Source organism: Drosophila hydei, unplaced genomic scaffold (assembly GCF_003285905.1).
Source record: "Drosophila hydei strain 15085-1641.00,03,60 unplaced genomic scaffold, DhydRS2 tig00008137-arrow-arrow-pilon, whole genome shotgun sequence".
Classification (NCBI taxonomy): domain Eukaryota; kingdom Metazoa; phylum Arthropoda; class Insecta; order Diptera; family Drosophilidae; genus Drosophila; species Drosophila hydei.
In genome coordinates this window covers 850,319-876,979 of record NW_022045845.1, presented here as the reverse complement: position 1 = coordinate 876,979, position 26,661 = coordinate 850,319, and the positions used below count along the sequence as shown (strand labels likewise).

Sequence of the window (26,661 nt, the reverse complement as noted above, 5' to 3'; positions counted from 1 at the left end):
AAAGTAAATTATTCTGAAATATATTTATAAATAGTTTTTTTTTGTTTTCATTACATCAAAGTGGCTGATATTTATCTAGCATTTTTATTTTAACACTTAACTTTGAATCTACCCCTACATGCTTACACAACTCTGAATTGCAGTTTTTGACAATTGGCAAACGCTAACGCGAATGGCAAATCAAATATTCATCTGTCAGAAGGAAGAAAAGGGGACACATATAGGAAAAACTGCAGCGCAGCAGCAAGAGTCCCGACAAAAGTAATTTTAATTGTGAAAAAAATTTGTAATCAATTGTGAAACCAATAATCTAAAGCATAGGCAAAGTTCGCGTTGTCATCGAACCGAAACGCGCGCACGACGCCCGCATGTAGCTCAAACATGGAACAGCGTATTCTAAAGCAAGACGGCTACTTGGATGTGGGCGATGATAGCAGCAACGACGGTGTCTTGCCTGGCGGAGCACCAGTGTTTGAAATTCGCAACATAGTGTATCACCCGCAACTAAATGTGCTGCTTGCTTTTGGTGTCAATAATCTAGTGAAAGTTCTAGATGTCAATTCCGGCGTTATTTTGCAGACGTATCAATTAAGTACAAATGGTAAGCAGCACTAGCAGCAGCAGCAGCAGTTTTTTACATACATACGCATACATATGTACATAAATGATTGTATAGGAAAAAATTACTACACAGACTCACAAATACAAATACACGAACAAATGTCAATTTATTGCATTGTGTTTTGTAAATTTGTCTGTATTCGTCAGGTTCCAATATGCATACATACATTTGTATATACACACATGTGTATGTATGTTTGTGCATGTTTGACAGGGAACGTTGAATGGTTGCAAGGATATTCTAAAATTAATATTATTTAATGTTTATGTTGGCGTCATATGTATTTCTATGTTTGGGTAGCCTAAACCGTTTTGGGAGATTTCTATTGTTATTGTTTCTACTTATTACGCAGTTTACGCATATATTGCCCAAATATGGCATACATATAAGTAAATGTGTTTGTATGTATGTGCTTGCTAAATTAAACAAACCAATTAATTGCACACATTGATGAAATTGGTGGCGGACTGTGGAGTGTGAAACTGTGTTTAATATTTTTTTATAATCCTTTGCAGCTGAAAACTTAATCCATGGACGCTACATGCCATTGCAAGATAAAATCTTGTTCTGGGATGGCCACAACTTGGGCCTGCGCGGCGACTACAATGGTGTTTTGCTCTTGGACACCATACTGCAGGCGCCAATTGGTCAAAATGATGATTACATTAAGCTGGAGCTTATATTGTCCGAAGCGATCATCTTTCAGAATTGCATAAACGAACTGGAGAGCGAAGGTCTCGAATGTCCGTGTGATATTAGCAACGAGCTGACACAGAAGATAAACCAGGCTCAGCTGAACACCAAGAAGGGCATTAAAGCGCAACGCGTAAGTGTTCCGCCTATCGGTGTATAAAATAATATTGAATATGTTTAAAGTAAATCTAATTGACCTTGACATTGAAAAAGACCTACTCAACATATTTTAAATTAGCCAGATACAACAAATCATTAATCAGTGTAAAAATTTAAATCATTTTATTTTTTAATTGTAATTAATATGTATATAAATTCAATATTTACATTATTATTACAGTGGAACACTATTTGCTTGGATGTACCCTATTCCAGTCTTAAATTGGTAGCTAATAATGTGGTCATATTGCTGAAGCGTTTGGAACGACACATTCCGGTACTGGCCATAGCATCGGCTATCAATGAACGTTTAACGGACATGCTAATGGGCTCTCGTTTGCCAGACTACGGCTGGAACTTCAGCAATTTTCAGCGCGTACTCATGCATTCGGAAGCTGTTCGCCGCCAAACATTCGAGAAATGGCCGCACATGGACTACAAATGGGCGCTGCCAGATCAAATGGCACAAGCCGGTTTTTATCATCAACCCTCATCATCAGGCGAAGATCGAGCTATGTGTTTTACATGCAACGTGTGCTTGGTGTGCTGGGAAAAGACGGATGAGCCTTGGAGCGAGCACGAGCGCCACTCTCCTCTATGTCCGTTTGTGAAGGGAGAATATACACAAAATGTGCCGCTATCTATCAGTTATGCCACCAATCCGGCAATAACTTCGCCAGGCATGGGATTTGATGTCATTTCTAACAGTGACTATGCCAATGTTCTTTGCACCAGCTGCACTCAAACTGGCGAACTAAGCGTTTGGAGTATTGAACGTCATCTGAAACTTATGCACAGTTTCCATGTACCCACACTGCTCAAAGAACTGTTCGAAGAGAACTTCGAGTGGGCGCGCGTTACTGCTATCTGCGTGCTGCCAAATGCGCGCGCCCGTACTAAGGTCAACTATGTGTACTCGGAGAACTACAGCGGAAGCGGCAACAGCGGCGGTGGTGCGCACGCTAGCAGTATGCACAGCGGTGGCAAGTTTGGTGGCGTGAATGCACAGCACATAACATCTACATCGACGCTGCGAGCCGGAGTAGTGGGCTCAAAGATAGTTCTCGGTGTAACTGTGCGCCAAAGCAGCGGTGAGATGGCTTTGCGAATGGTGGTGCTTAACATCGTGGAGTTGGATAGGCATAGCGAGAACTCAGCCGTCATTAGCAATGACAGTGGGAGCGTCTCTAGCATGGGAGGTCAGCTCAAAAAGACATCTTCACAACTGGGCACCAGTAAGTTCTCTTCATTCTGCATTAAATATTACTTCATATGTAAAATGTCAATGGATAAATTCTTGTTTCTATTAATTGATAATGATTTTCAAAAGTTCTTGACTTAAAAAACCCATTGTAACTATAAGGTCAAGCTTTTATGTATGCTTTACTTAAATGTTAGAAATTTATTGGTTGATTACTTTTGATTTGTTTAAATGTTTAGATAAGCTCTCATGTTTATTTTAATGTTTTACATTCACAGCGTCCAGTGACTCAAATGTTGTTGCTAGCCAAGTGAGTCTTGAATCTTCTAAGGATGATGACAACAAATCGTTGACGCCATATGAAAAATTTGCGGATGGCTTTGACAGCAACGGTTTTGTATCCGCTTTAATGACTTATAACAAAAACAATGATGTTAACCAGAGCGGCAACAACTCGTCTGTGTTGTACGACCTCGATTTGTCGACGTTGTCGCAAATTCTGGATAGTAATCTAGATGATTCTTCCTCGGGGCTAATGGTCTCCTCAAATACTGTAAATGTGAGCAGCAACTTGTTAGGAATGAGCAATGACATGGACAAGCTTTTGGATCAGGCCGATGTTTCACATCAAAACAACAATAACAACAATGAGAACACAATGGGCGTAGTCTCCACTAATAACAACAACAACAACATAATTATAAATGGCAGCAACAACACGAGCGACAAGTTATCCGCCAGTGAAGAAATAGACTGTTTGGTAGAAAGCTGGACGAGCGTTAAACGCATGAATGCCTTGGATGGCGCCCATAGTACTAATGGAGGTCAATTAGATGTGCAGGAGATTGTGGAGATTGCTGAAATTATGACCACCAGTCCGAAGTGCAATCAGCTGCTGGTTAAACTGATGCGTACCAAAGTCCCAGATTCTGAGGACACTAAGATCATAATGGCTACGGTCGCCAAAGAAGAAGAAGATCAACATAATATACCTACGGATGTAGGTAAGTAAAACCGCATTTCCTTTACATATGTGTATCTCTGATTTGTGCAAGGGAGTTCTGGTCCTACTCGATATCGACTCTAAAATAATAATCTCATATATTTGCATAGTATGCTAAATGCTAATATTGTAAATATTAATTTATAAATTATCTACTTTACATAAATATACTAACTGTTTTTAATTTACTAATTTCAGACGACAATAATGCAGAATGCAATGTGGCTGCTCAGTTGCTCCTCTTTGATTATGATGACACCCAAATCTCCAACGATTACACTCTTGCCATGACCTTTAGCCGTGCTAAATGTCCCAAGCAACTGTGCATCCTGCCACCGCATGCGTCGACAGCTTCGTCAGATCTTAAAGACACCGGATCCATTTGTGTGGTGTGTGCCGATGGATGTATTGAAATTTATTCGTTAGCCGATTTTCAAGCTACATCTGTTATCGAGGAAGAGGGCGAGCACTTTGAGGCCGTTGTATATTGTCGTAACTTGGACAGACTTTGCTGCTGTTCGCGCCAGGGAGGGATGCTGTTTTATTCGCTTAATGACGGCGAGAACGACTCTGGTGATGAGCTGCTGGAAATGGAGGATGACTGCAGTACTACCCTGACACATGCTATGGATTTAAGCGTAACTGATGGAGTGCGGAATATGCCAGGCGCCGACTCTGCTATGGGCGATACGATGATTTGCGGGGATGTAGGCATCGATGCGGTGGCCGGGACATCAAGTCAAAATATACATGTGCAGACTTCACCATCTGTTGCATCCCTAATGGGCAACAACGCAAATCTGTTAGCATACAAGACGGGTGACTTGACGCTCGATGACTTACGTGTTTTATATGCACTGACGCAGTTCGATGACAAGTTAACTGTGTACTCAGCAGAAGTGCCAAGCTGTTGGAACGATTTAGGCCAGGTACAAAAACAGCGCAAGCAATCTCAAAATATGCGTCATGGCGGCGATGAGCGTGATTTCACTCGGACTTGGAGATTGCACAACGATGCGTAAGCCTTTACACTGTAATATTTTATTATTTTTTAATAATTGTATATTTTTACATAAGTACCACTTGGGACGAACACATAATTGAGCTGAATCTGGCTCAGCCAGTGTCATTGGGCCACATCGACTTAAAGTTTACTGTGTATCAGCAGTGCTCCAATCCAGCAGCCATTCAGGTCACCTTACTCAAGCAGAATACTAATGGCTTTGGCTACAGAATGAAAGGACCGCATGCTAGCTACAAGCCCAACGTCATTGATGATAACATTGACTTCTCTTATAGTGAGACACAAAATAGTAATCTTTTCATATTCTTGGTTTTATGCATCTCTATATTCATTCGTAACTTACAGTTGCCAGTGAAAATCCTGTTCTCAGCGAGGAATATCTGTTGGCCCACAATGCAGAAGTGCTGGCTGGCCCTATTGAGCTTTCTTCATGCATTGATTTGTGTGATCAGGGCGGTACCGCCACACTCACTTCGCCGAAACTATTCAAGACGCGCACGCGAAATTTCCTTCTTCATATCAAAACTGTATCGGATCCATCCAAGGAGGGGCAGAGTAAAACGAGAGGTTTGTAAGACCCAAAATATGTAAAAAATAAGAAAAGTTTTATTACTTACCCTTGCATATTGTTGCAAACTTTATCCTCACCCTCTTATCTACGCAAGCTAATATTTCCTGCTCGATCTCAGCCAACCGAATTGTTTCCAAGTTTTCTGTAATATAACTGCCCCTAGCAATTTAAGTTGTAACAAAATCCGTGTAGAAATGCCAATTCAATAGGATATTGTTGATGTCGGATCAAACGAAAATATTCTGCAAACTCAGTGTTAATCAGTCGTCCTGTTTAAGTAACCTTCTTCCAGTTTAGTTTGAACTGATTTAAATACATGCAGGGGTATATAATCATCGGTGCACCGAAGATACTTTGCTGATTGTTGTCTTTTGGATATGGCTACGCTTATTACTCACCCAACAATTGCAGTTTTTTCTGCGCGACACAAGAGTCCGCATCAAGTTGAAGATTGTGTTAATCGTACGCGAAGCAGTAAAATAAATGCCCCGCTGTCGAATGTAAATCAAGCACATGTGAAAACGGGAAAAATGAAATTAATTTCAGTTTTGAGCGCTCCGCTTTTCAACAAATATGTGAACAATTTAGATCTACCACATGTTCAAACAATCATCGTACCCAAGCATTCGATGAGGTCTCGGCCAATCGCAGCTGGTCCTTTTGTTCGTCGCAACACCGGGCAACTAATAGGTAGTGCCCATCCTAGCTGCTCCTAGTACTGCTTCCCTTTTAATAATCCCTTCGAATGATAACATTTACTCATTTGCTGCAGGTTGCGATTGGCTACACGAGATATCGATAAGTGTTCGGGCTGTTAAGGCACAAAATCGTATAAGCAATGGGCGCATTCAGCGCATTGCTATGCTTGATAGCAATGGACTATTGGATCAGCTCTTCCGTATAGTGAACGATTCTGACTCAACGCCGCTGATTAAAAATTTGGCGCTCGATGTACTCAACTGGATTTGTTTCATTCGGCTAAATCGCTTTCGTTCGCCGAAATCTGAACGTCTTAAGGACCAGATTAACAAGCAAACTGCAGGCAATATTAATGATTTGCTGGCGCAGCAGTTTGAATGCATTAACTTGTCAGAGAAGCACATCGAAAAACTGATTCGTAACTGCATTCTCTATAGTGAGCGCACCACAGCACACAAGTGTGTCAAGTTGTTGATCATGCTGACAGAGTAAGTAATACAATAGTCTATGTATAAATTATATTACATTCTAACCGTATTTTGTTGGTTAATTTTAGGGGCATGGCTAATCTGCCCCGTGAACTGCAGAAACATGCATCATTAGATATCAGCATCAAGACAGCCATATCAAATACGTTCCATGAGCTGCCGCAGGCTCAGTGCGCCAGCGTAGTGCGCTGGTATGCGATGCTTACCTGCGCTACATCTACTGCTGAGTCACACAACAGCATTTCAGAATATGCTATCAATCTGCTTAAAGATATAACCAACGAAATTGATAAACGATGGGATCCGCATTGTGCGTTGCTGAGTACGCGTTTCGGACTCTATGGCTATCCTTTTGAACCAGAAATTTTTGACTTTGATTTTCCCAACATAAACAGACACGGGTCTAGTTCATCTGTTGCACTTACAAATGTGATACGCAGCAGTGCCACCATTTTGCCAGTAACAGGACTCGATATCAAGCGTTTGAGTTCGATTGGTGGGTGTAAGGCCGTGAGTTGAGGATAGGTAAATGCAATAATAAATCCCTAATTACAGATGGTGTTGATTTTCGAACCTTTCCACATCTAATACGTGGAAAGAGTATTAGTAATCAGTTGCGTGGTCTGTTGGAAGTAGTGCAGCTGCACTTTAATTGTGTACAAACCTCAGAGGCAACACGTATTGATAATATTGACAGCGTAGTCAACGGTGCTGCCAGTGTGGTCATTGAGGATGTAATGATGATGCCAAAGATGGTTGCAACCAAAGGGAAGGATGAAGAATTGGTAAATGACACAGCTCACTGTGTTTGTATAGGGATAACAAAATATTAAAATATCTTGTATATTATTTTAAAAATCTGTGTTATAGCTAAATGATCTGGTCAATGATGTAGAGTGTCTGGTAGAAGAGATGAAAGACAAGGAAGTTAAAACCGCTTTTGGATCTTTTGGCATGGTGAATGGTTTCAAGGATAAAGCTTGTAAGTGTTTTTTGTTAGATATAATTTGATTTGTGTTGACGTTTATCTTATTTATTTCTAGCTGTCTCGTCGCTCACTGATCTGGAACATGCTCTAAAAGAGGAGGTAAAAATCGAGAAGGCCATTGATAAGCTGAAGATATCTAAGTTTTTGCCACAGCTCACACTTTGGAACAGCTATATTCAAAAGAAGTTCGGAATAAATGAAGAAAACTCGTACGACGCCTATGGAGAGCTAGATAACTGGGAAAAGCCGCTAATGAAGTCTTGCCTCGATGCGCTGCCCGAAGAGGTTTCGCTTTCGCAGACGTCCGAGCAGTCGCAACCCACGTCACAACCGGGCGTCAATGACAATACACAGAACATGTCGGATGATGCCGTGGAGAGAGAGAAGATTTTGGAAAACTTGATAGCCAATCCTTGTCCGCCAATTGCTTGGCATAAGCTGCTAACGCCACCTCCCAAGCTTATGATTGTTGTTGACCGCATGCATTCGGGAGCCCGCCGATTTGTTGTACTGGATTTTGGCCAGCACATTTTACTTACCGATGTGGTGATACCCGCCTGCGACGAGCTTACGTCTCTAAATATTGACATTTGGTGCTTCGACGAGGAAACGGATTCCACGCGTCTTGCCCAGGTCACGGACATACAGACAAAAACACTGGTTCTAAGTGATATGCAGCCACCACCAATTTGTCGCTACTTAAAGCTTACTATCGTTGGACGTATTGGAATGTCATCCACCAAGTGTAAGGTACCGCTGGGCAGTTTCTTTGGCCATCCAATTGTATTGGAACACGATGGTTATGGGGATCAGCTGGTGCGTTTTGTTAAACAGCCGGCCCAATCCCTTCAGACGCATCTGAAGTCCCTTAATGCACTTTACGAGGATGTTCATTGCCGTTATAGCTTAGCCAGTTGCAAGTTAATGGAACTGTTATCGCCTATGCGAAATAGCGAGCTATCTAATGTAGCCCATTTACAAGCTTTTATCAACAAGCAACGTGATGAAGAACTCAGTTGTGGTATGGATAATAACAACAAAGTTGTTTCTCTATACGAAGAGTGCATGCTGCTTCAATACCAAATCAACGTTATACGAAATGTGGTCCTACGTTTGGAGCGCGCAATATCACCAAAGTCGCAGCGTGTACCTGCACCACCGAGCCCTGCACTCATCGAAGAGTCGTTGCGCACCGCATCGCGGGATAAACTGCGCGTATTGAGTCTTAGTCTGGTTGAGGTGCTATTGCATTTCTCAATTGAGTATGGTATTAAAAACATACTACCTGTGCATCAGCGTTTCAATGTGGTCACCGCCAAAGCATTGTTTAATTCCTTGGTCGTGTACGGAGAGGCACAATTGCAGTTAACAACATGTTCCCTATTGGTCCGCATGTGCTGTTTTCAGCCTTGGTGGGGTGACTTTTTGGCCGATACGTTTTGTAGTTTGTTCTCAGCTCAGAATTGCAAAGCGTTTCCACAAGATCGGTATGTGAACTTATACATTTGGTCAGTTTTTTGCTTTTATTTACCCGAATTTTTGCAGCATTTTCTTTCTGCTCACATATTTGGGACGTCGCAGCATTGCAATGGGCGCTTGTCGTTCCATTGTCATAGATGCTGTGCTTAAGACGCTAGTTAAGTTGCTAGCACCTATTTCGCCGCACTATAAGTTCCAATCGGAGCAGCCAAGCACTTCAGCGAGTGCAGCGGAACGCAACGCAGCTATGGGTAGCACATCTGATCTTCAACTGATTACGTGGCTTTTATTGTTCCTTTCGGTTTGTTTGGATGATAACAACGAACGCAAGGATAAATGTAAGTAAATCTGTTACTTTAAACAAGTCCATAGACTTATATTGATTTTTTCTAGCGGCAGCACGCTGGGATTTTATGAGTTGCGAAAGCGACTTTACAAAAACCAGACCCAACAATACACCAAACAGCAAGCAATTACGTTGCTTCAAAAAGCGAATCATTCAGCAGAATAAATACTCTGTACAGCCCTACACAGACTGGGGCAAGAAAATCTACATGATTCAAAATGAGGTAAAACGATAGAAACAGCACACTTCTAACAACTGCCCTAAATAATTGACAAATTCTTTAACTCTTAGCACCCCGGCATATTTATGGAACTGTCGACCAAGTCTAAGGCCAGCGGTGCTGGTAAATCAACGTCAACAGCTGGAAAAATTAATATGGTATCCAGTAGTATGTGTGCGCCTAGTACCAATGCCAGCGGTAACTCGGTTAAAGCAACTAGCACTTCTACATCATCGCCAAAACATCTAGATGGCTTGGGAGCTAGTGCTGAAGGAGATAGTAACTTTGACAAGGGGCTGAAGACGCTAAGCATGTCTAATATTAAAGTGGTCATCCGTGGGCTATTCGCTCTGCTGCTGGAGATGGATTTCGATTGCAATATGGATCAGTTTCTGCTAACGTGTAAAGTAATAGCTCGTCTTGTGGCTGCGTGTCGGCCATCAGTACGACTGTGCAAAATTGTGACAACAGCCCAGCTGGAACAGCTGATTCGCCTGGCTGTATGGAACGATCAGCAACAACCCTGGGCTGTACATGCAATTACTTGTTTGCTTCAGGTAATATTTCGTATAAAATTTAAATGCTTTTTAAACACTTCCCCAATATTATAATTATGAAAATCTAGGACCTCTTGGATGCAGACAAACAGTATAGGGATAATGATGCTACGCCCACCAATGATGGAGTTCGGTCCATTGTGACGACAGCGGTGCAGGAGACACGCGATCTTTTCAATGACTATACTTGTAAGTGAAAAAAATTCTGGCAACATTTATTTGATAAATTATATTTAAATTAAATTAAATTGTGACAAATAAGAAAGCTCTACTCAGTGCGCCAGTCTAGAAGATACCCTGAACTCTGTCCGATCTAGGCTCTTAAATATTGTCTATAGCTTGCATGTTGCTTTAAAAATGAAGAAACCCAGATTTAGGTCACCAGGACTTAAAACATCTGCTACGCAACGCGCAGCGCCTCTACCAACCCGAGTGAGAAGTTGCAGGTCTAAAGTAAAGTAGCATCTGAAATTCAAACACAATTCAATTGCAATTGCGATTCTTCGAATAGGAAACAAGTGTACGCTTTGAGTTGTTTGCCACGTGCTTCGACAGCTTGCCCAAACGTTTTGTTTAATTACTTCTGCATAAGTCAATGAATTTCAATGAAATTTTCAGCAAATGATCTTCATATTCTCTTGAAATATTTGTCAGCTTGATTTTCCAGTTGTAAAAGCTACATTCATTAAATTATCATTAGAAATATCATCGCACATATAATTTCTTATTTTATTTGACAATATGTATTGGTTGTTTTTCAAACCTAAATCTTTACAGCTGTCAAATACAATTACCTACCCTCTCTGATCGAGTGCGAGGACACCGAGTTTGACGAAATGCTTAACGATATCGATATGATAGAACGCACAAAGCCGATTACTAAGAAGGAAAGTAATGCACTCTGCAAGAACACGTTTAGCTTCTTTTGCAAGTCCATATCCATTGCGATGGATAGCCGTTTAGATGCTGGTTTGGAATTGCATGTGGAAACCCAGTTGCGTCGTCTAACCAATCGCACATCTCTCGATCTGTACTCTTCGCTGCCGCAAGTACTGACCAATGAGTTTGTGTCCGCCCCGCCGGATGCTGCGCCCTGGCCCGAATATCTTACGCAGCTATGGTCTGGGCCAGATTACAGTGGTCGCAATACATACATCATGCTGAAAAATGTTTTCGATTCTATACTGGCCGATTTGCATTATGAGGATACGTGGGTGCATCTGGAACAAGTGTTGCAAATGTGGCTGACACTTAATTGTGAACTAGCTGACAAACCCTACACCTCAGGCATCACCCAAACAGATATACCAAAAATTCCATTTGGCGCCAATGCTGTGCAAGGCCTTCTACTGGCTCTTGCTTGGCACAATGATATTAAGCTACGGACTTGGTGCTTGGGTTTTCAATGCTTATTCCTTGCTTGTAATTCGTTACCCATTGGCGACGATGTTACGGATTGCACGCGCATCAATGAGGTCATTGTGAATGATGAGAACTTTGAGAAAATGCTACTGCGATTCTTTTCCGGATACGGCATGAGTTCCTCTATAATTACGAATCGCTGTGTAAGTAAACCGCTAGCCGCTCAAAACCAGATCCAATATTTAAATATGTTTCCTAATATGAATTTTTGTCAGGCCGGTCCAACCATCTGTAAGCATTTGCACGAGCTGCTGTTATGGCTTCACAGTAAGAACGAAAGCAGTGGCGGGCTCATTCCATGTAAGCGTCGGCTTAAAGACATTTTGCTACATGTCGTGTTGCAATTAGTGCAGCCCGGCGGCGCTATTAGCAACCAACAAGGCCCCATCGATGCACAAAATCAGCTGGTCCGTGATTTGCTTTTAATGCCGAATGACAAAGGCGATTTGAATATTGCGCTTAAGATTATCGAAAGTGTTTGTAAGTACCGCAACCGACAACAGCCTCACATTATAGTTTTAAACCTTTGGTTTTTTTTAGCCTTTCTAGTCTACAACAACATTTCCAATGGTGAGAAGCTACAATGCCAACGTGGCAACGAGAACAGTAATGCTGGCAATAACTTCAGCAATTTGTTTGCTAATGTGTTGGGTTCCGAGAATCCAAGTAAACAAAATGCCAACATCTGCGACAACTCGTTAATTATAAACCTTCTTAAATTGTCCTCGCACATGGCTCTCACAGAGATGCCCAGGCAGCCTAGTGTATGTTAATCTAGCGAGTAAAAAACATTGTTTATAATGGCTTTATGTACTATAGGAGGTAACTATACCTGAAGAAGAGGAGTTGTCCAATCAAAGCCAAACGGATGAAACCAAAGCAGAGCAGTTGAACACAGAGGGACATCGCAGCAAGGTGCCGTGTATAGCTGATTGGGGTGCGTAAAATAGAAATAAATATAGATATTGGATATATATTTTATAATAATAATACTATTTATTGTAGTGCTACGCCAGTTTCCCACGATGAAGCGATTGTTTGGGGCACTCTCTCAGTGCTCAACAAACACATTTACAATGATGTCTTCAAGCTGCCTATTTTCGCTCAAAACGAACATGGTACTTGATGAGCCACAAACTATTGCAGATGCCGTATTTAGTTTGATGATCACTTTAAGCGAGAGGGCCTCAAATCCACGTCTGGTTGTAGCTCCGATATGTCAATATCTCGAGGAGAGTAAGTTTTAATTTTTGCTTTGTTCAAAGCTTATATTGAGCTTGTTTTTAATGCGTAGCCACCATACAACGCAATGCCACATTGCCACGTCTTCAGCTATCGGAACCCTTCCTTTGGTATATATCGAAAGTGTTGGAAGTAACAGCGGCTGTGCAAATTTTCACTCAACTTGGCGGCATTCAAATAATTTGCCATAATTTGGTGCGGCTCAACAAGACTATTATTAATATGCAACCGGGACTGGTAAGTGGCTGAATCTTTTTTGTCTGTAATAAACTACTTCGCGTACTTCGGTACAAGCTATGCGTAAGCTAATAGATGTATTTGCGTGACTAATTTTTTGCTAATAATAGACAAACAAAATATACAATATATTTTTAATTTTTGTTGTTTAAATTTCATTACCAGATCTCAATGATTATGCAACATATGACACGTAATACTCGGCTCAAGCTTAATAGTCATGTGAGCAATGCTAACGCCTGTAAAAAAACAACTTCAAGCGCAGGCGCGCAAACTACGACAACAGCAACACAGTCCACCAGGAACGGCAGCGCCCAGTACGATGGACTCATCAACTTCGCACCTTTCTCACATATAGTATCGGAAAATGATGCGGCTCAAAGTGCCGAAATGCTTATATCAAATCCTAATGCCACACATAGACGACCACGCTCACCTGCCTGGAGCTATATGTTCTATCCAAATGAGACGCATGTTGATTTAACGATAACTCTGCCCACGGCCATTTTGCTCAAGGAGGTGCAATTGGTGCCGCATACCTCTAGTCTAGCTTCCTGCCCGTCCGCAGTAGCTTTGGAATTGTCTCGTGATTATGGCGTTGGTTCTATTCCCGTTGGCGCGCCAATGGCCACTACTGGACTTACGTGCATACGTCTTAAGCTTGCCAAAGCTGAAGTGGCTACCAGTATCGTACTAAGGCTTTATAAGTAGGCAATCCTTCTTGACATTAATTTTACAATAGCTGTGATAACAATCATATCTTATTTTAGGCCTAAAGATTGTGGCAATGTTGGACTTGTGCAGATAGCTGTACTGGGTCAGACGATATTTGGCAATCGGATGCAAGGATTACGCAGCCAAGGTGCTTTTGGTGAATCATTTATGGCCTCCTCTGCAGCAATGAGTTCGGCCGCATTGTCTGCAATGGATGTCGATGCAATGCCGGAGGATGATGCGTTTGCTAAGACAAGCATCGGTTGGGTACGAATTTTATCTCGATGTTTTCACGTTGCTGCTTTGCAACCAGATAGCAAGCTGTCAGATTTAATTGCCTCGTATCCGGCTGCATACCCCGGATTTTTGGAGGCCTGTTGCTCTCTCTTAAATATCATGCCAATGATACCAAGCTTTGCCCAACAACATCTAGAAACCATTTTGATTAAGCTGGGTGCCTACAACAACGAGCTTAGTTTGCAGCTTTTGCGGACATTGCTTTGGCATACCACACCACAGGGTAATTTGCAATATAGTTGTAATACATAGTACTGTAATAATGTTTGGAAAATTGTTTTTGCAGTGTTCAAGCTCTCCAGCGATGCTGTGTGTGATCTCATTTTCCAAGTTGTCACAGGCTCTACAGAGTATATGCTGGATAAGCTACGGGTTCTACTTGATTGGATTATGCAACTGCGTGATACTTACAGTAAGCAAGCACGCTGTAATAATCCGCAAAGTGGATTTGTCAAGGTAATTGCCTCAATCTTGTGGCAAGTTCACCGCCAACAACAGGTGTCCGATCTGTCGCAACTTATTACACCGCCACTGTTTGAGACCTGTTACCAGTGGATATCTGAATTGGAGCATGATGAGCCATTGAAGAGCAGCTTTGATGCGCTCATGTGTGCGCTGTGCTACATAAAGCCCGAGCTATTTAACCAGCTGCTGGTTAAGTTAGGTGTGAAGCTGGAGCAGCAGACGCGTGGCAAAACGGACGATAGCAAGGTGCAAAGCGGCTGTGCTTGGTTCCGACGGGAGGGAAGTGAAAATCTGACAACGTTGCTCCAATATCCAGCTTTTCTGAAGACACTCGCATTGGCTTGCCAGTCACCCGTGGCCGTTTATCAGATGCTGGACTCGGGTCTGCCCAAGTTACTTGCGCATGCCATTTACGAATACTGCACTCACATGATACCAACAACAGAGGTGCAACCTGTAGAGCTAACGGCCAAAGCCTCTTGTAGCAATCAAGCAGCTGCTGGTGGAGATTCTTCGCTCACGGATTTTGATAAGGCGGAAGCGAATTTCGGAATTGGCACAGCGCCGCTGCTTAGCTGCGCTAATGTCCCTAAAGTTCTGGACTTCTTCTCAGAGTGCTGTGCAGAGGGCCCCATGCGTGACTGGCTGGGAACTTTGCAAGGTTCCTTGTTTTGGAAGCCGTTGTTACAGCTGCTTTGCAACACACACTTGGCACAGTTCAGCAAAACATTGCCCATGCAACAGACGTTTATTCGGCTTGAACGGGCAACGATCAATTTCTTTACACGTGTCAGTGCATGTCATCCAGCTAATCAGGAAGTGCTTACCTCGTTGCTTATTGGCGCCATTATCTGCAAGCCATTACGCTCTGCTGGTGGCAGTCGTCCAACTATTTCTGGATTCACACGGCAACTGGTACTACAGCTGCTACTTGAGAACGAGCACATCACAGTTTCTGTGCGCAGCCAACAGCCATTACAGCGCCGGGATACTTTGTCAGCCATAATGGGCGGTAGTTCTACCGGAGGTCCCAGTAACAGTTTACCTATTGCGGCGGTCAATCATCATCCGGCGAAGCGAAGCAGCGCTCATCAAATGCTATTTAATGTAACCACGAACACCACCTGCCAGGAAATCATGCAGAATTGTGTTAGTGGTAAGTAGTTGTACTGGCTTAATTACAATGAATTATTATTTTGAATTGCCCACTCGTTTTCATGATTTTCATACAAAATCATCCGATTTGCTGTGGGCAATTAAAATTACAATAAGCTAAAAAAAATTAGATTGGTGTACTTTCAAATTTATTATACCCTGATCCCATTAAAAATGGGAAATCAGGGTATAATGGTTTTGTGCAAATGTATGTAACAGGCAGAAGGAGGCGTGGCAGACCCCATAAAGTATATATATTCTTGATCAGGACGACAAGCCGAGTCGATTGAGCCCTGTCCGTCTGTCTGTCCGTCCGTCTGTCCGTCTGTCCGTCTGTCCGTCTGTCCGTCTGTCCGTATGTGTGAACGCGTGGATCTCAGCATCTATAAGAGCTAGAGACTTGAAATTTTTTTTGTAGGTCCGTGTATAGCACGCGCAGGTCAAGTTTGTTTCAAATATTCGATAACTATTCGCATTTAATTGTTATCGAATAAAAACATTATTGAAATGCAGTAAATAAATTATATCTCGAAAGTCTTAAGAGCTAGAGCCTCCAAATTTTGTATTTAGTCTTATGTATATTTTATGCAATTTTGATTTTTGTTGGATTTTGGATACCGGCTCCAAATTCCCCCAAATTCTTAGAATTTAAGTTTAGTTGGAGCTAGGGCCATTATGTGAAGGCGTTTGCATCTCAACCAAGCCAATAGGATATGTAGATCATATGCTGAAAGTTTCATTAAAATCCATTAAGTAAAACAGAAGTTATTAAACAAAACGTTTGGCCAATTTGCAAAAGCACATGTCAGCAGCGCCACGCGCACGCATTTTTCCTATGCGTGTGCACACATACATTCAAATGCGTGCATTCTTTTCTATTCCAAGAATTGAAATTGCGATTGAATTGTGCTGAATTATTAGCTGCTACTTATGTTCAAATTTGCAACAACTCGCGAAAGAAGGGCAGTGGCTGCGTTGGTATAGGCGCCGCTCGTATGCAGCTTGGTCCGGGTTCGAGACCAGAGGAGATGAAATGTTTTTTATTGTTTTATTTTTTTTTTTTAGTTATGAAGTGGCGGTGTTGGTAGAGTTTGTGCACGTTGCGCAAATAATCCGGGTTCGAATCCTGGTCTCGCAATGTCGATTTTTATTTGTTTTCTTTTTTTTTTAATTCTCGATACAAACTACGGAAAATATTACAAAACTCAAAGGACTAGGATCAGGGTATCTCCTAGTCGGGCACCCCGAGTAGAGCTTTCTTACTTGTTTTTTTATTCTACTATTATATTCTAAAAATTATTTTGTAAGTCGTGATTCTTGTAAAAATACTGGAATTTTTCCTGCATTTTTTCTTTTTCTTTAAATTAATTTTCAATTTTTGTTTCTTAATTTCGTTTTTGATGCCGTAGTTTATAGTAACTTAGTGTATCAACAACCAACAGATCAGCGCACTGGAGGTGATGCTTCGGGTGGTATTCCGTCTGCCAAGTCAAGCGAAACAAAGCTCGACAAATCATGCTTCATTAACTTCAACAACATGGAGGCAGGTAGCATGGAGTTTTTAACAGTTGGCGCTGCGGTGGCTGCTAAGGACAAGCGCATTAAGGATGCCAAGAACCAGGCAGCAGTAAATAAGGACAAGGAGACGCAGACAACAGCCATGCAACTGCTACCTATTAGTAAGTTAAATTTCACAGTTCACATTCACCTCAGCTAATCAAATATACTTTTTTGCAGATACCTTTAATATTGAGGAATTTCTATTGCAAGCTGCACATGCTGGCACTGGTAGCCAGTTGGTGGTAGCAGAGTACCCAGATATAGTGCTGGCTGGTGATGCCACTATCTCACAGGTGTTAGCCACATTGCAGGATGCTGGGCACTCATTATCCGCACCCTGCCTTTCGCTGGATTTGGTATTGCAGCACTCTGTGGGCGATGAAGCTGCCGAATTTAAGAAAGTTAAGGCTGTTTGCACAGAACCTTTGCCATCTCCGTTGCAGCGATTCTCTAGCAGTGGTGGTTTATCTCTGTTAGCACACTATTTGCCAACTGTCTATCCTGAGCACATGGGCCGTAAGGCTACTGCGGTAGCGACTGAGAAGGAGAAGAGTCCACCACTATCCGATTGGGTTAAGCTCGAACCCAATGATGAGATTTACGAAGATCTGGAAGATACCATATGTGAACCGGCTACCAAACAAATTACTGTTAGTTCGGTGCCCCAACATTCGTTAGCCGCTTTTGGCTTGTTTCTACGGTTGCCTGCCTACTCTGACGTCTTGCTAAGGGATAAACAGCGTGCGCAGTGCCTGCTGAGACTCGTACTAGGTGTCACCGGCGACGGCGATGGCAGTAAGTGCAGCTTCATGTGCAGAATTTAATATTTACTAAAATTTTCTGCTTGTTTCACAGACGACATTTACAGCCTGTCGCTGGCACCTTCGTTACCAACGTTACCATTTGAGGTTTTCCGCCAGCTGCTTGATAGTGTGTCGCTATCTACGGACGACGGCGTACTTTTGCGGCGCGTTGTCATTGAAGTGGGGGCCATGCATCTTGTGCTTAATTGTCTTGGCATATTTTCGCATCAGTCTCATAACAACAAAATAGGTGCATTAATAAGTGAACCCTGCACAAGCGGAAATAGTAATGGCAATGGCAACGGCAGCGGTGCTGCAACTAAAAACAGTACAGCAGAAGAACCCATTCCTAGTGCGGCATCAGATGATAAAAGCCACATATACTGGGCTAAAGGCACTGGCTTTGGCACAGGTTCTACGACGCAGTCATGGAACGTAGAACAGGCGCTGATGCGTCAGAAAAGTGAGGAGGAGCACGTAACGGTGCTCTTGCTGGTACTATCAAGTTATATCAATCCCGGTGATTGTATACCCAGCGAAATGCGTGGAGAGGATATACTTGCTTATCACGATGTACGCGATGTAACTGGGGAACTGCCACCCATATTCCAGACTCTTCTACAGCAGTCGTGTCTCATACCAGCGCTAAGCTCTTACCTGCGTAACGACTCAGTTTTAGATATAACAAGACACATTCCTCTCTATCGTGCCATTTTGAAGCTGTTGCGAGCACTTTCTCTGTCGAAGAATTTAGTTTCGTTGCTGCAGCCGAGTGTCAGCGGAGAGTGTACCCCACCAATTTCGGAGCTTCTAAAGAACATGAAGACCTGCGTTGATACGTATGCCAAACGGCTCAAGTGAGACTAGAATAGCTACATAACAACTCCAATTATATAACATTTATTTTCATTTTTACAGAGTCAACAAAAAGTCAAACATTAAAGGTCAAACGCATCAGCTGACCTTCAATATTGATGATGGCGACGACGAGGGTCTCGCACTGCTTATACCGGATATACATGAGACTTGTGTGCTGGTGCAAAAGACGACTGATGCAGATGCACTGATTAACATGTTGAATACGCATGAGGATGGCATGGGCTCATTGGAGAGGCCGATCAGCAAGTCAGTTGAACAGCGTTATCTGGAGCTGATGAAAAAACGTCAGTTCGATACATACGATATGATTGTGGAATCGGACAACAACAGCTTTCGATTTGTGGTATCGCATCATTTTGAAAAAATGGTGCGTTTAGCCGGAGATCGATACCATCCCTCACGTGTCAAACGATTGGCACAAGAAGCGGTTACGCTCTCCACCAGTCTGCCGCTGAGTTTCAGTAGCTCTGTATTTGTGCGCTGTGATACGGACAGATTGGACATAATGAAGGTGGGGATATATATATAATATATATATAAATCTTATTCATATATAAGATAGATATAAGATGTTTGTAAGATATTAAGTTACTAAATGATTGATTACTAGGTGCTTATAACTGGCCCAGCGGACACGCCTTATGCCAATGGTTGTTTCGAGTTTGATGTATTCTTTCCACCGGATTATCCCAACTTGCCCATGCTTATCAATCTAGAGACCACGGGTCGTCATTCGGTGCGTTTCAATCCCAATTTGTACAATGATGGCAAAGTGTGTCTGTCAGTGCTAAACACCTGGCACGGACGACCTGAGGAGAAATGGAATGCGCAAACGTCCAGTTTTCTGCAGGTTCTAGTTTCCATACAGTCTCTAATACTCGTGCCTGAGCCATACTTTAATGAGCCGGGATTTGAGCGCAGTCGGGGTACACCTAGCGGCACCAACTCATCGCGCGAGTATAATAGCAACATCTATCAGGCGTGCGTGCGTTGGGCAATGTTGGAGCAAATACGCAACCCGAATCCATGCTTCACAGATGTAAGATTTATTTCTTTATATCACCCAATTATTATTTTTTAATATCACCCTATAAAACCCTATTTTTAGGTGATTCACAAACACTTTTGGCTCAAGCGCGAGGAGATTTGCACACAGATAGAGGGTTGGATAGAAGAGCTAAGTAAGCCACAGTATACCGAGCGCGCTAGTCGCACTATATCGTTTAACTCGATGGTGTTGCGTCGGCAATATCGGCATCTCCGAGAAGAACTAGCCAAGCTGAAGCCTCCGCGGGGTCTGGAAGATTTGGATGCACCCTTTAATCCGGTAGCTACTTTGCCACCTATGGATGTGTCTACAACAACGTCAGCTAGTACAACGACAAATGCACAGGTTGACAACGAAGACTCACTGGTGCCAGAGTTAAATCTAATGGTTGACAACGGGGACAGCGATATGTCTATGCCAGCTGATTTCTTCAAGGACATGAAGGAAGAAGGGTTGCTGACTGGCGAAGAGGAGGTGGTCGAAATTCTAAGTGATACGGAGAATGAGAGCAGCGTGTGGCAAGATAAAGAGGAGGACACACCATGAATTGGTCCTTAATGCCGCTTGCTAGTGCGCACTAGACAGTTTTATTTATCGTTATAAGTTTTGTTTAATGCTCTTTTGTTTTGTTTAATTTTTGTAAGAGAGACTGCAACTGCAACAGAACTTGGTGTGCTTTACATAAAGAAAACTTAATTATTAATGTTATCGATGGAGATCCCTTTGAAAAATTAGTTAAAAATATATAAATACATATTAATCAAAGTTCCATATAAAAATCACCTCCACAAATGCATATTAAGAAATAAATCTTTTCACTAAACATAGCCTAACACCGTCTAAAAATCTATCGCGACTTATATAAATGTTTCATGAAATGGATCTATCGGTATATATAATGAAGTAACCATATGTGTATAGCATAAAATATCACAACTTTAACTACACCACCAAAACTAAATTAATGTGTATTAAACTATGTATGTAGTGACTTAGTTAAATATTTACAAACAAAATATGCAGAGTTACTTTTACAATTAAAATGCAACGCAAAATAAATTTTGTTTCTTCATGAATACATCTGCTTTTCATTAGTATGCGTGAATGCTAAACTTAATTAAATTTCTGAACTGCCGTTTACATATCCATTTAATATTTTAAAGCTTTATTTCAGCTATGGCTATTCAATTAAATGTTCCGGCGTTTCACCCTTGATATTTAAATTTATTTAACAGTAAATATTTTTTATTTTTAATTTAATAGAATTTCCACTTTTAAATCAACGCAGACGCGGTCGTTAAGTTTTGTTCAGTTTGTATACTATATAATCAGACCCAAGCTAATTTTAAATCACTAATTAAACTACTTTACTAATTCTTTGCTGCCTGTTTGATCTTAGCGTCTGAGAACGAAACCAACCGCACATATAAATATTTTTTTTATTTTTTTTTTAAATTAAGTGAACTTAGTACTTTATTTAAATGCTGCCATATACTTAGATAAGTTTAGGAACGTTCCATATCCGTACACATGCGAGATTTGTGATTATTTGTTTTTCCTAAAAACGTTGTTATATATCGTTTATCAAGCCCGTCGAGCCATATCTATATGGCGATCTTTTCGACACTTTTACAGGGTAGCAACGTTTTTATCTTTTACCTACTCAAATAATAAATAACTTGGATAAGAGTAAAATAAGAAGAGTAAAAAATACACACAAAACCAATTGATTGCCAATTCGTAATTCATTTTTTATTGAATCGATCAGAAAAGATCTGCTCAGAATTGTACGGATCACACTCTCTTTTATTACCGTAGCTTTTGCTCTTTAACCGTGGGAATGCTACGAATGCCCAGCAATGCGCCCTCTCTCTCTAACGCAGTACAGTTAGATTGTACAATCAATTGAGCAAATTTCGACAGCCTTTTGCTAAGATCTTCCCCAGCGCTGCCTTCTGTCGCTATTTACTGTAGCTTGTTTCTTTGCTCTTTCTTCAGTCTCTTCCGATCGGTCGACTGCAGCAGTTCACACCAATTGCAGCAGTGAGGACCACATTGTGCACAATTGTAGTAGCTCGATCGATGCTGAGCATAAAACTAACTTCGAATAATGGAGCTGAGCAATGTTGCAATTGGGGATGGGGATGGAGCTGCAGTAAGTAGTTGAATATTGACTTTCGATTTGAGTGCCTTTGTTTATATGTACATGTGCGAGCTGCTCGGTTTGGCTGTTTATGTAAGTGGTGAATTTTCAAAGCTAATTCCAATCTCTATTGCCCTCCGTTCTCATTTTTCCTCTGCTTCTATTGTGATTCTTATCATTTGTTTCTTTATTGTAAGCTTGCTTGATTGCTAATCAATCTTTCAGGATCGGTTGCATAAATACCCAATTTGGAGCAGAGCGAAGCCCATGTAACAATTGATAAAATCTTATTAGCTGTGGCCCGTAATTTGTCACATTTTTTCAGCAAACAATTTATGCTTGTGATTTATTGACTCAGCACAGTTCAGTATTTGTGAATCGTAATTTATTAGTTTATTGAAATTGAATGCAACCTAACAAGCTGAGACCCGTCCATTTATTCAACAGTTTCTGGTCTTCAACTCACACTCAATTAATCAGAATTCCAACACGAGTGTTAATAATATCTGTCTGGTCATAACACGGCGGGGATTGGGAGTTACTCATTAAAGCCCACGATCTAGCTAATTCATAATGCTAATCAATTCAGTATACTCTGAACCGATGGAAAATGGGAAGTCTGGGTATAATGGTTCTGTTAAGCTGCATGTAACAGCAGGAGGCGTGGCAGACCCCATTGATTTCCTGCTGTACATGTGGATCTCAGCACCTTTAAAGCCTTGACACTTTTAATTTATACATTTTTTGTAGATGCCTATAAAACATGCGCGTATCAAGTTTGTTTCGAATAAGCGATAACTATTCCCGATTTAAGTTATCGATTAAAGCCGTTATTGAGCTACAGCTATTAAATTATATCTCGTACGTCTTTCTGGCTAGAGTCTCCAAATACACTTTAACTTTGCACTTCACATTCTAAACAATTGTTTGTTATATTTTGCACACCAGAAACAAATTTAACACAATTGCTGAAATTACATTTCAATGTGTGAAATTGAAATATATTCTGTATAATCATTGATAATATGATGTATTTGTATTACACATTCGCTTAGTAACACGTAAGTTATTAAGCAAAACGCTTGATGCTTGATTTGGGAAAAGCACGTGGCAAAGTAATACCAAATGTAGGTTTTTTTTCCTATACCTGTGCCCACATGCGTTCATTCTATATTGAAAATTGCCAGCTGCAGTCGATTTGAATAAGCTCTTTCGATAGGTTAATAGAGAGTGGACTGTTGAAACCAAAGATCGCTCGGTGCTCAGGGAATCTCCTAGTCGGACAAGCGATTTCTTGCCAGTTTTATATAAGCTTATTGTTTTAAATTAAGCAAAAAGTGCACTCCCCTCGTTGATAGACCAGAGCCGCAGGTAACGACGCGAATTATATGTTAGTACTCAACTTTCCTGATTACCATAAGTCAATAGAAACTGATTTAATATGCTGTAGGTTTAAGTTCAATTTATAGCTGCATTAATTAACGGCAATATCTTAATACGTTTATACTTATTTGTTTCAGTTCGAAGCAGCCAAGTCAAATGATTTTAACGGTAGGCCAACGCCCGTGGGCGGTGCACCCAGTGAAAACCCAGCACCGCCACGCGTTGAAAGATCCAAGCCCCAGTTGCTGTATGCCATCAATGAGAATCCTGGTAGGTATTGGCCACTATCAATGGAGACGAGCTCCACCTCTGTAACCAATCCATTTCAGTGTGGTACCTGAGCATATTCCTCGCCTTCCAACATTATCTGACCATGATTGGCGCGATTGTATCGATACCATTTATACTCACACCGGCACTCTGCATGTCCGACGAGGATCCCAATCGCGGCATTATTATATCCACAATGATCTTTGTGACCGGCATTGTGACATACTTCCAAGCAACATGGGGCGTGCGCTTGCCCATAGTCCAGGGTGGAACAATATCCTTTCTAGTGCCGACATTGGCCATACTCGCGTTGCCTCAGTGGAAATGCCCGCCTGCAGCCGAGCTCGAGGCTATGAATGAGGACCACCGCAATGAACTCTGGCAGATACGGATGCGCGAGCTGTCCGGGGCGATTGCCGTGTCGGCAATGGTGCAGGTCATCCTGGGCTATACGGGACTAGTTGGCAAGATCTTAAAGTATGTAACGCCGCTGACCATTGTGCCAACAGTTTCCTTGGTCGGCCTAACACTCTTCGAGCACGCTGCAGAAACGGCGTCCAAGCACTGGGGCATTGCTGTGGGGTGAGTATCAGCGGGCATAGTAATCCCTGAGCTTCATTGACAACGACATATATGCTTACAGAACCACAGGCATGTTGACGCTGTTCTCGCAAATCATGTGCGATGTTTCTATTCCAATCGTTGCCTACCGAAAGGGCCACGGGTTGGAGGTGCGCAAGTTTCAGCTCTTCCGTCTGTTCCCCGTACTGCTGACCATCATTATTATGTGGGGTCTGTGCGGCATTCTAACAGCGACAGATGTTTTTCCGCCGTCGCATCCATCACGCACAGATGTACGTCTAAATGTGTTAACCAGTGCCAAGTGGTTTTACGTGCCGTATCCGGGCCAGTTCGGATGGCCTTCAGTTACGTTGTCTGGCGTGCTTGGTATGCTGGCGGGCGTGCTCGCTTGCACAGTGGAATCGTTAAGCTATTATCCCACAGTTTCCCAAATGGCCGGCGCCCAAGCACCCCCGCTGCACGCGATTAATCGGGGCATCGGCACAGAGGGTCTGGGCACGGTTTTGGCCGGTCTCTGGGGCGCTGGAAATGGCACAAACACTTTCGGCGAGAATGTGGGCGCTATAGGTGTGACCAAGGTGAGCAGCGAGCCAGACTCATCAGATAAACGAATAGTCTTTCAAGGATTGCCTTTCTTTTCAGATAGGCTCTCGACGTGTCATTCAGTGGGCCGCTTTCATAATGGTGCTGCAGGGCATTATAGGAAAATTCGGCGCGATATTTATTCTCATCCCCGACTCGGTGGTGGGAGGAATATTTTGTGTCATGTTCGGCATGATCATAGCATTCGGTCTATCCACACTGCAGTATGTGGACTTGCGCTCTGCGAGAAACCTATATATTCTCGGTCTGTCGATATTTTTCCCCATGGTCTTGTGTCCCTGGATGCAACAACATCCGGGCGCCATCAACACGGGCAATGAGACCATCGACTCCACGTTGTCTGTGCTGCTGGGCACGACTATTTTGGTGGGCGGCCTGCTTGGCTGCCTTCTGGATAATATAATTCCAGGTAAGCTAAAGTCAATTTGTATCCGAGCTCGATGACTACAGCTCCACTCTCGCAGGCACACCAGCTGAACGTGGGCTCATCGAGTGGGCCAATGAGATGCCCCTGGGAGACGACAATGTCAACGACGGCACTGCCACCGATTACAATTTTCCCTATGGCATGGATGCCATAAGGAAATGGAAATGGACCTACTATGTACCTTTCATGCCCACCTACAAGTTGAAAAAACAGAACTGAGTGATGCTGGAAAATACACTCAACGCAGGACGGCTAGATTAAAGAAAGCGCTGTACTTAAACAATTGTGTTTATACGTGATGTTTATTGATTTTGTTTAAAATTTTTATGTTTGCACTATTTGTCATGCTTTCTTACATTTTCGTACGTTCAATTTTCTAACCACTAGTTTTTAAATTCGCTTATTGTTTTCGCTACACTCGAATCTTTTGCTCTCGTTAAGTCTACACGTATCTTCTATTATTTTGCAATAACATCAATAGTTCTAGTTAACGAAAGATGGCTCCAATATAGTTTCAATACCATCGCAAACTTTCCAATTCTCAAATCATCGTTCAGTACTGTTTTGCAAAAAATTTTAGTTAAAATTATTGACAAAATTTTAACGCATTTTTCGGCGCGGGGCTCTTAATAATATCATATAAAATATTTCTAAAATATTCGTTAAAAAATTAACATTTCTCAACTGTCCCTCCCCCGTAGCTTTACCTGCTTACAAATTAAATCATCTTTATGTCTAGGGCTAAATCTAAAAACGTCGAAGGAACCAAGGCACAATTATTGAAGAATCCTATGCGACAACTATGTGTATGATTGGGCATAAAAACACCGTGGGATAACATTTTGTCTCATGCTGCTACGGTTTCTTTTAATGTCTAGTTGTTAGCTGAAACGTTACTATGTATATCTGACTAGTTAATGGGACAACTACAAGCAGAGCTCGAGGCAACCTGCACTAGATTTTAACTTTGGCTATATAAAACATATCAAAAATTAGTTATGCCTAAATTGGTGCATTCCGAATTTCTCATATCTAAGTTGTCGGGATGTCGAGGCAGCATCAATTGATCGATTTCCTAGAACCTATGCTGGTTATGATGGGCTTGTGCGGATTGCATTAACTTCTTGATGCCGCCACTGCTGGCGCGCGAGGATGAGGCCGAGGCTGACGAGGAGGCAGTTGTATTGGGCGGCGTAGCCATGGCTGTGCCATGAGCTGCCTTTTTCCGTTTTGAGTAGTAGCAGAAGATGCAGAAGCCATTCTGCGGTGTGGAACATCAAATGTTTGTAGGGCTGCGCGTAGCCGACGAGGTACGGTAACGCGATCCAGAACTGTAAAAGCAGAGTAAAGTCTAGTGCTTGCAAGAGGTATTTGCCAGATG

The 26,661-nt window shown here is 42.1% G+C and overlaps 3 protein-coding genes across 13 annotated transcripts in view; 2 read left to right on the top strand and 1 right to left on the bottom strand.

Moving 5' to 3' along the window:
• Positions 1-45: 45 nt before the first annotated feature.
• LOC111601777 (baculoviral IAP repeat-containing protein 6) lies at positions 46-20,918 on the top strand. Of its 7 annotated transcripts, none has more exons than XM_023318525.2 (33): positions 46-261; positions 322-601; positions 1,138-1,448; positions 1,656-2,709; positions 2,954-3,679; positions 3,877-4,696; positions 4,756-4,991; positions 5,048-5,269; positions 5,685-5,963; positions 6,046-6,460; positions 6,529-6,956; positions 7,016-7,245; positions 7,331-7,442; positions 7,504-8,935; positions 8,994-9,265; positions 9,321-9,496; positions 9,565-10,050; positions 10,119-10,239; positions 10,828-11,615; positions 11,688-11,952; positions 12,013-12,236; positions 12,292-12,409; positions 12,478-12,708; positions 12,767-12,951; positions 13,117-13,658; positions 13,722-14,185; positions 14,249-15,583; positions 16,992-17,261; positions 17,320-17,937; positions 17,998-18,802; positions 18,864-19,335; positions 19,435-19,863; positions 19,933-20,918. In XM_023318525.2, exons 2-33 carry the CDS (start codon positions 382-384, stop codon positions 20,416-20,418), a joined length of 14,772 nt encoding a protein of 4,923 aa, XP_023174293.2. In that variant the 5' UTR covers positions 46-261; positions 322-381; the 3' UTR covers positions 20,419-20,918. The 7 variants fall into 7 exon arrangements, with proteins under 7 accessions (XP_023174293.2, XP_023174292.2, XP_023174295.2 ...); XM_023318524.2 differs by having other exon boundaries at positions 317-601; XM_023318527.2 differs by having other exon boundaries at positions 46-601; positions 7,504-7,547; positions 7,602-8,935.
• Positions 20,919-21,881: 963 nt separating this feature from the next.
• On the top strand, positions 21,882-25,618 carry LOC111601786 (solute carrier family 23 member 1). The gene is made up of 6 exons (XM_023318553.2): positions 21,882-22,027; positions 23,536-23,668; positions 23,728-24,250; positions 24,312-24,828; positions 24,893-25,262; positions 25,318-25,618. Exons 1-6 carry the CDS (start codon positions 21,983-21,985, stop codon positions 25,497-25,499), a joined length of 1,770 nt encoding a protein of 589 aa, XP_023174321.2. The 5' UTR covers positions 21,882-21,982; the 3' UTR covers positions 25,500-25,618.
• Positions 25,619-25,707: 89 nt separating this feature from the next.
• Positions 25,708-26,661, bottom strand: part of LOC111601785 (serine/threonine-protein kinase par-1) — a 43,413-nt gene continuing 42,459 nt past the window's right edge. For 4 of the 5 annotated variants that reach the window (XM_023318548.2, XM_023318546.2, XM_023318545.2 and 1 more), the window contains one exon: positions 25,708-26,611. In XM_023318548.2, coding sequence (XP_023174316.2) covers positions 26,557-26,611 — 55 coding nt within the window. In that variant the 3' untranslated portion in view covers positions 25,708-26,556. The remainder of the gene's footprint in view (positions 26,612-26,661) is intronic. The other variant, XM_023318549.2, reaches the window with a different exon arrangement.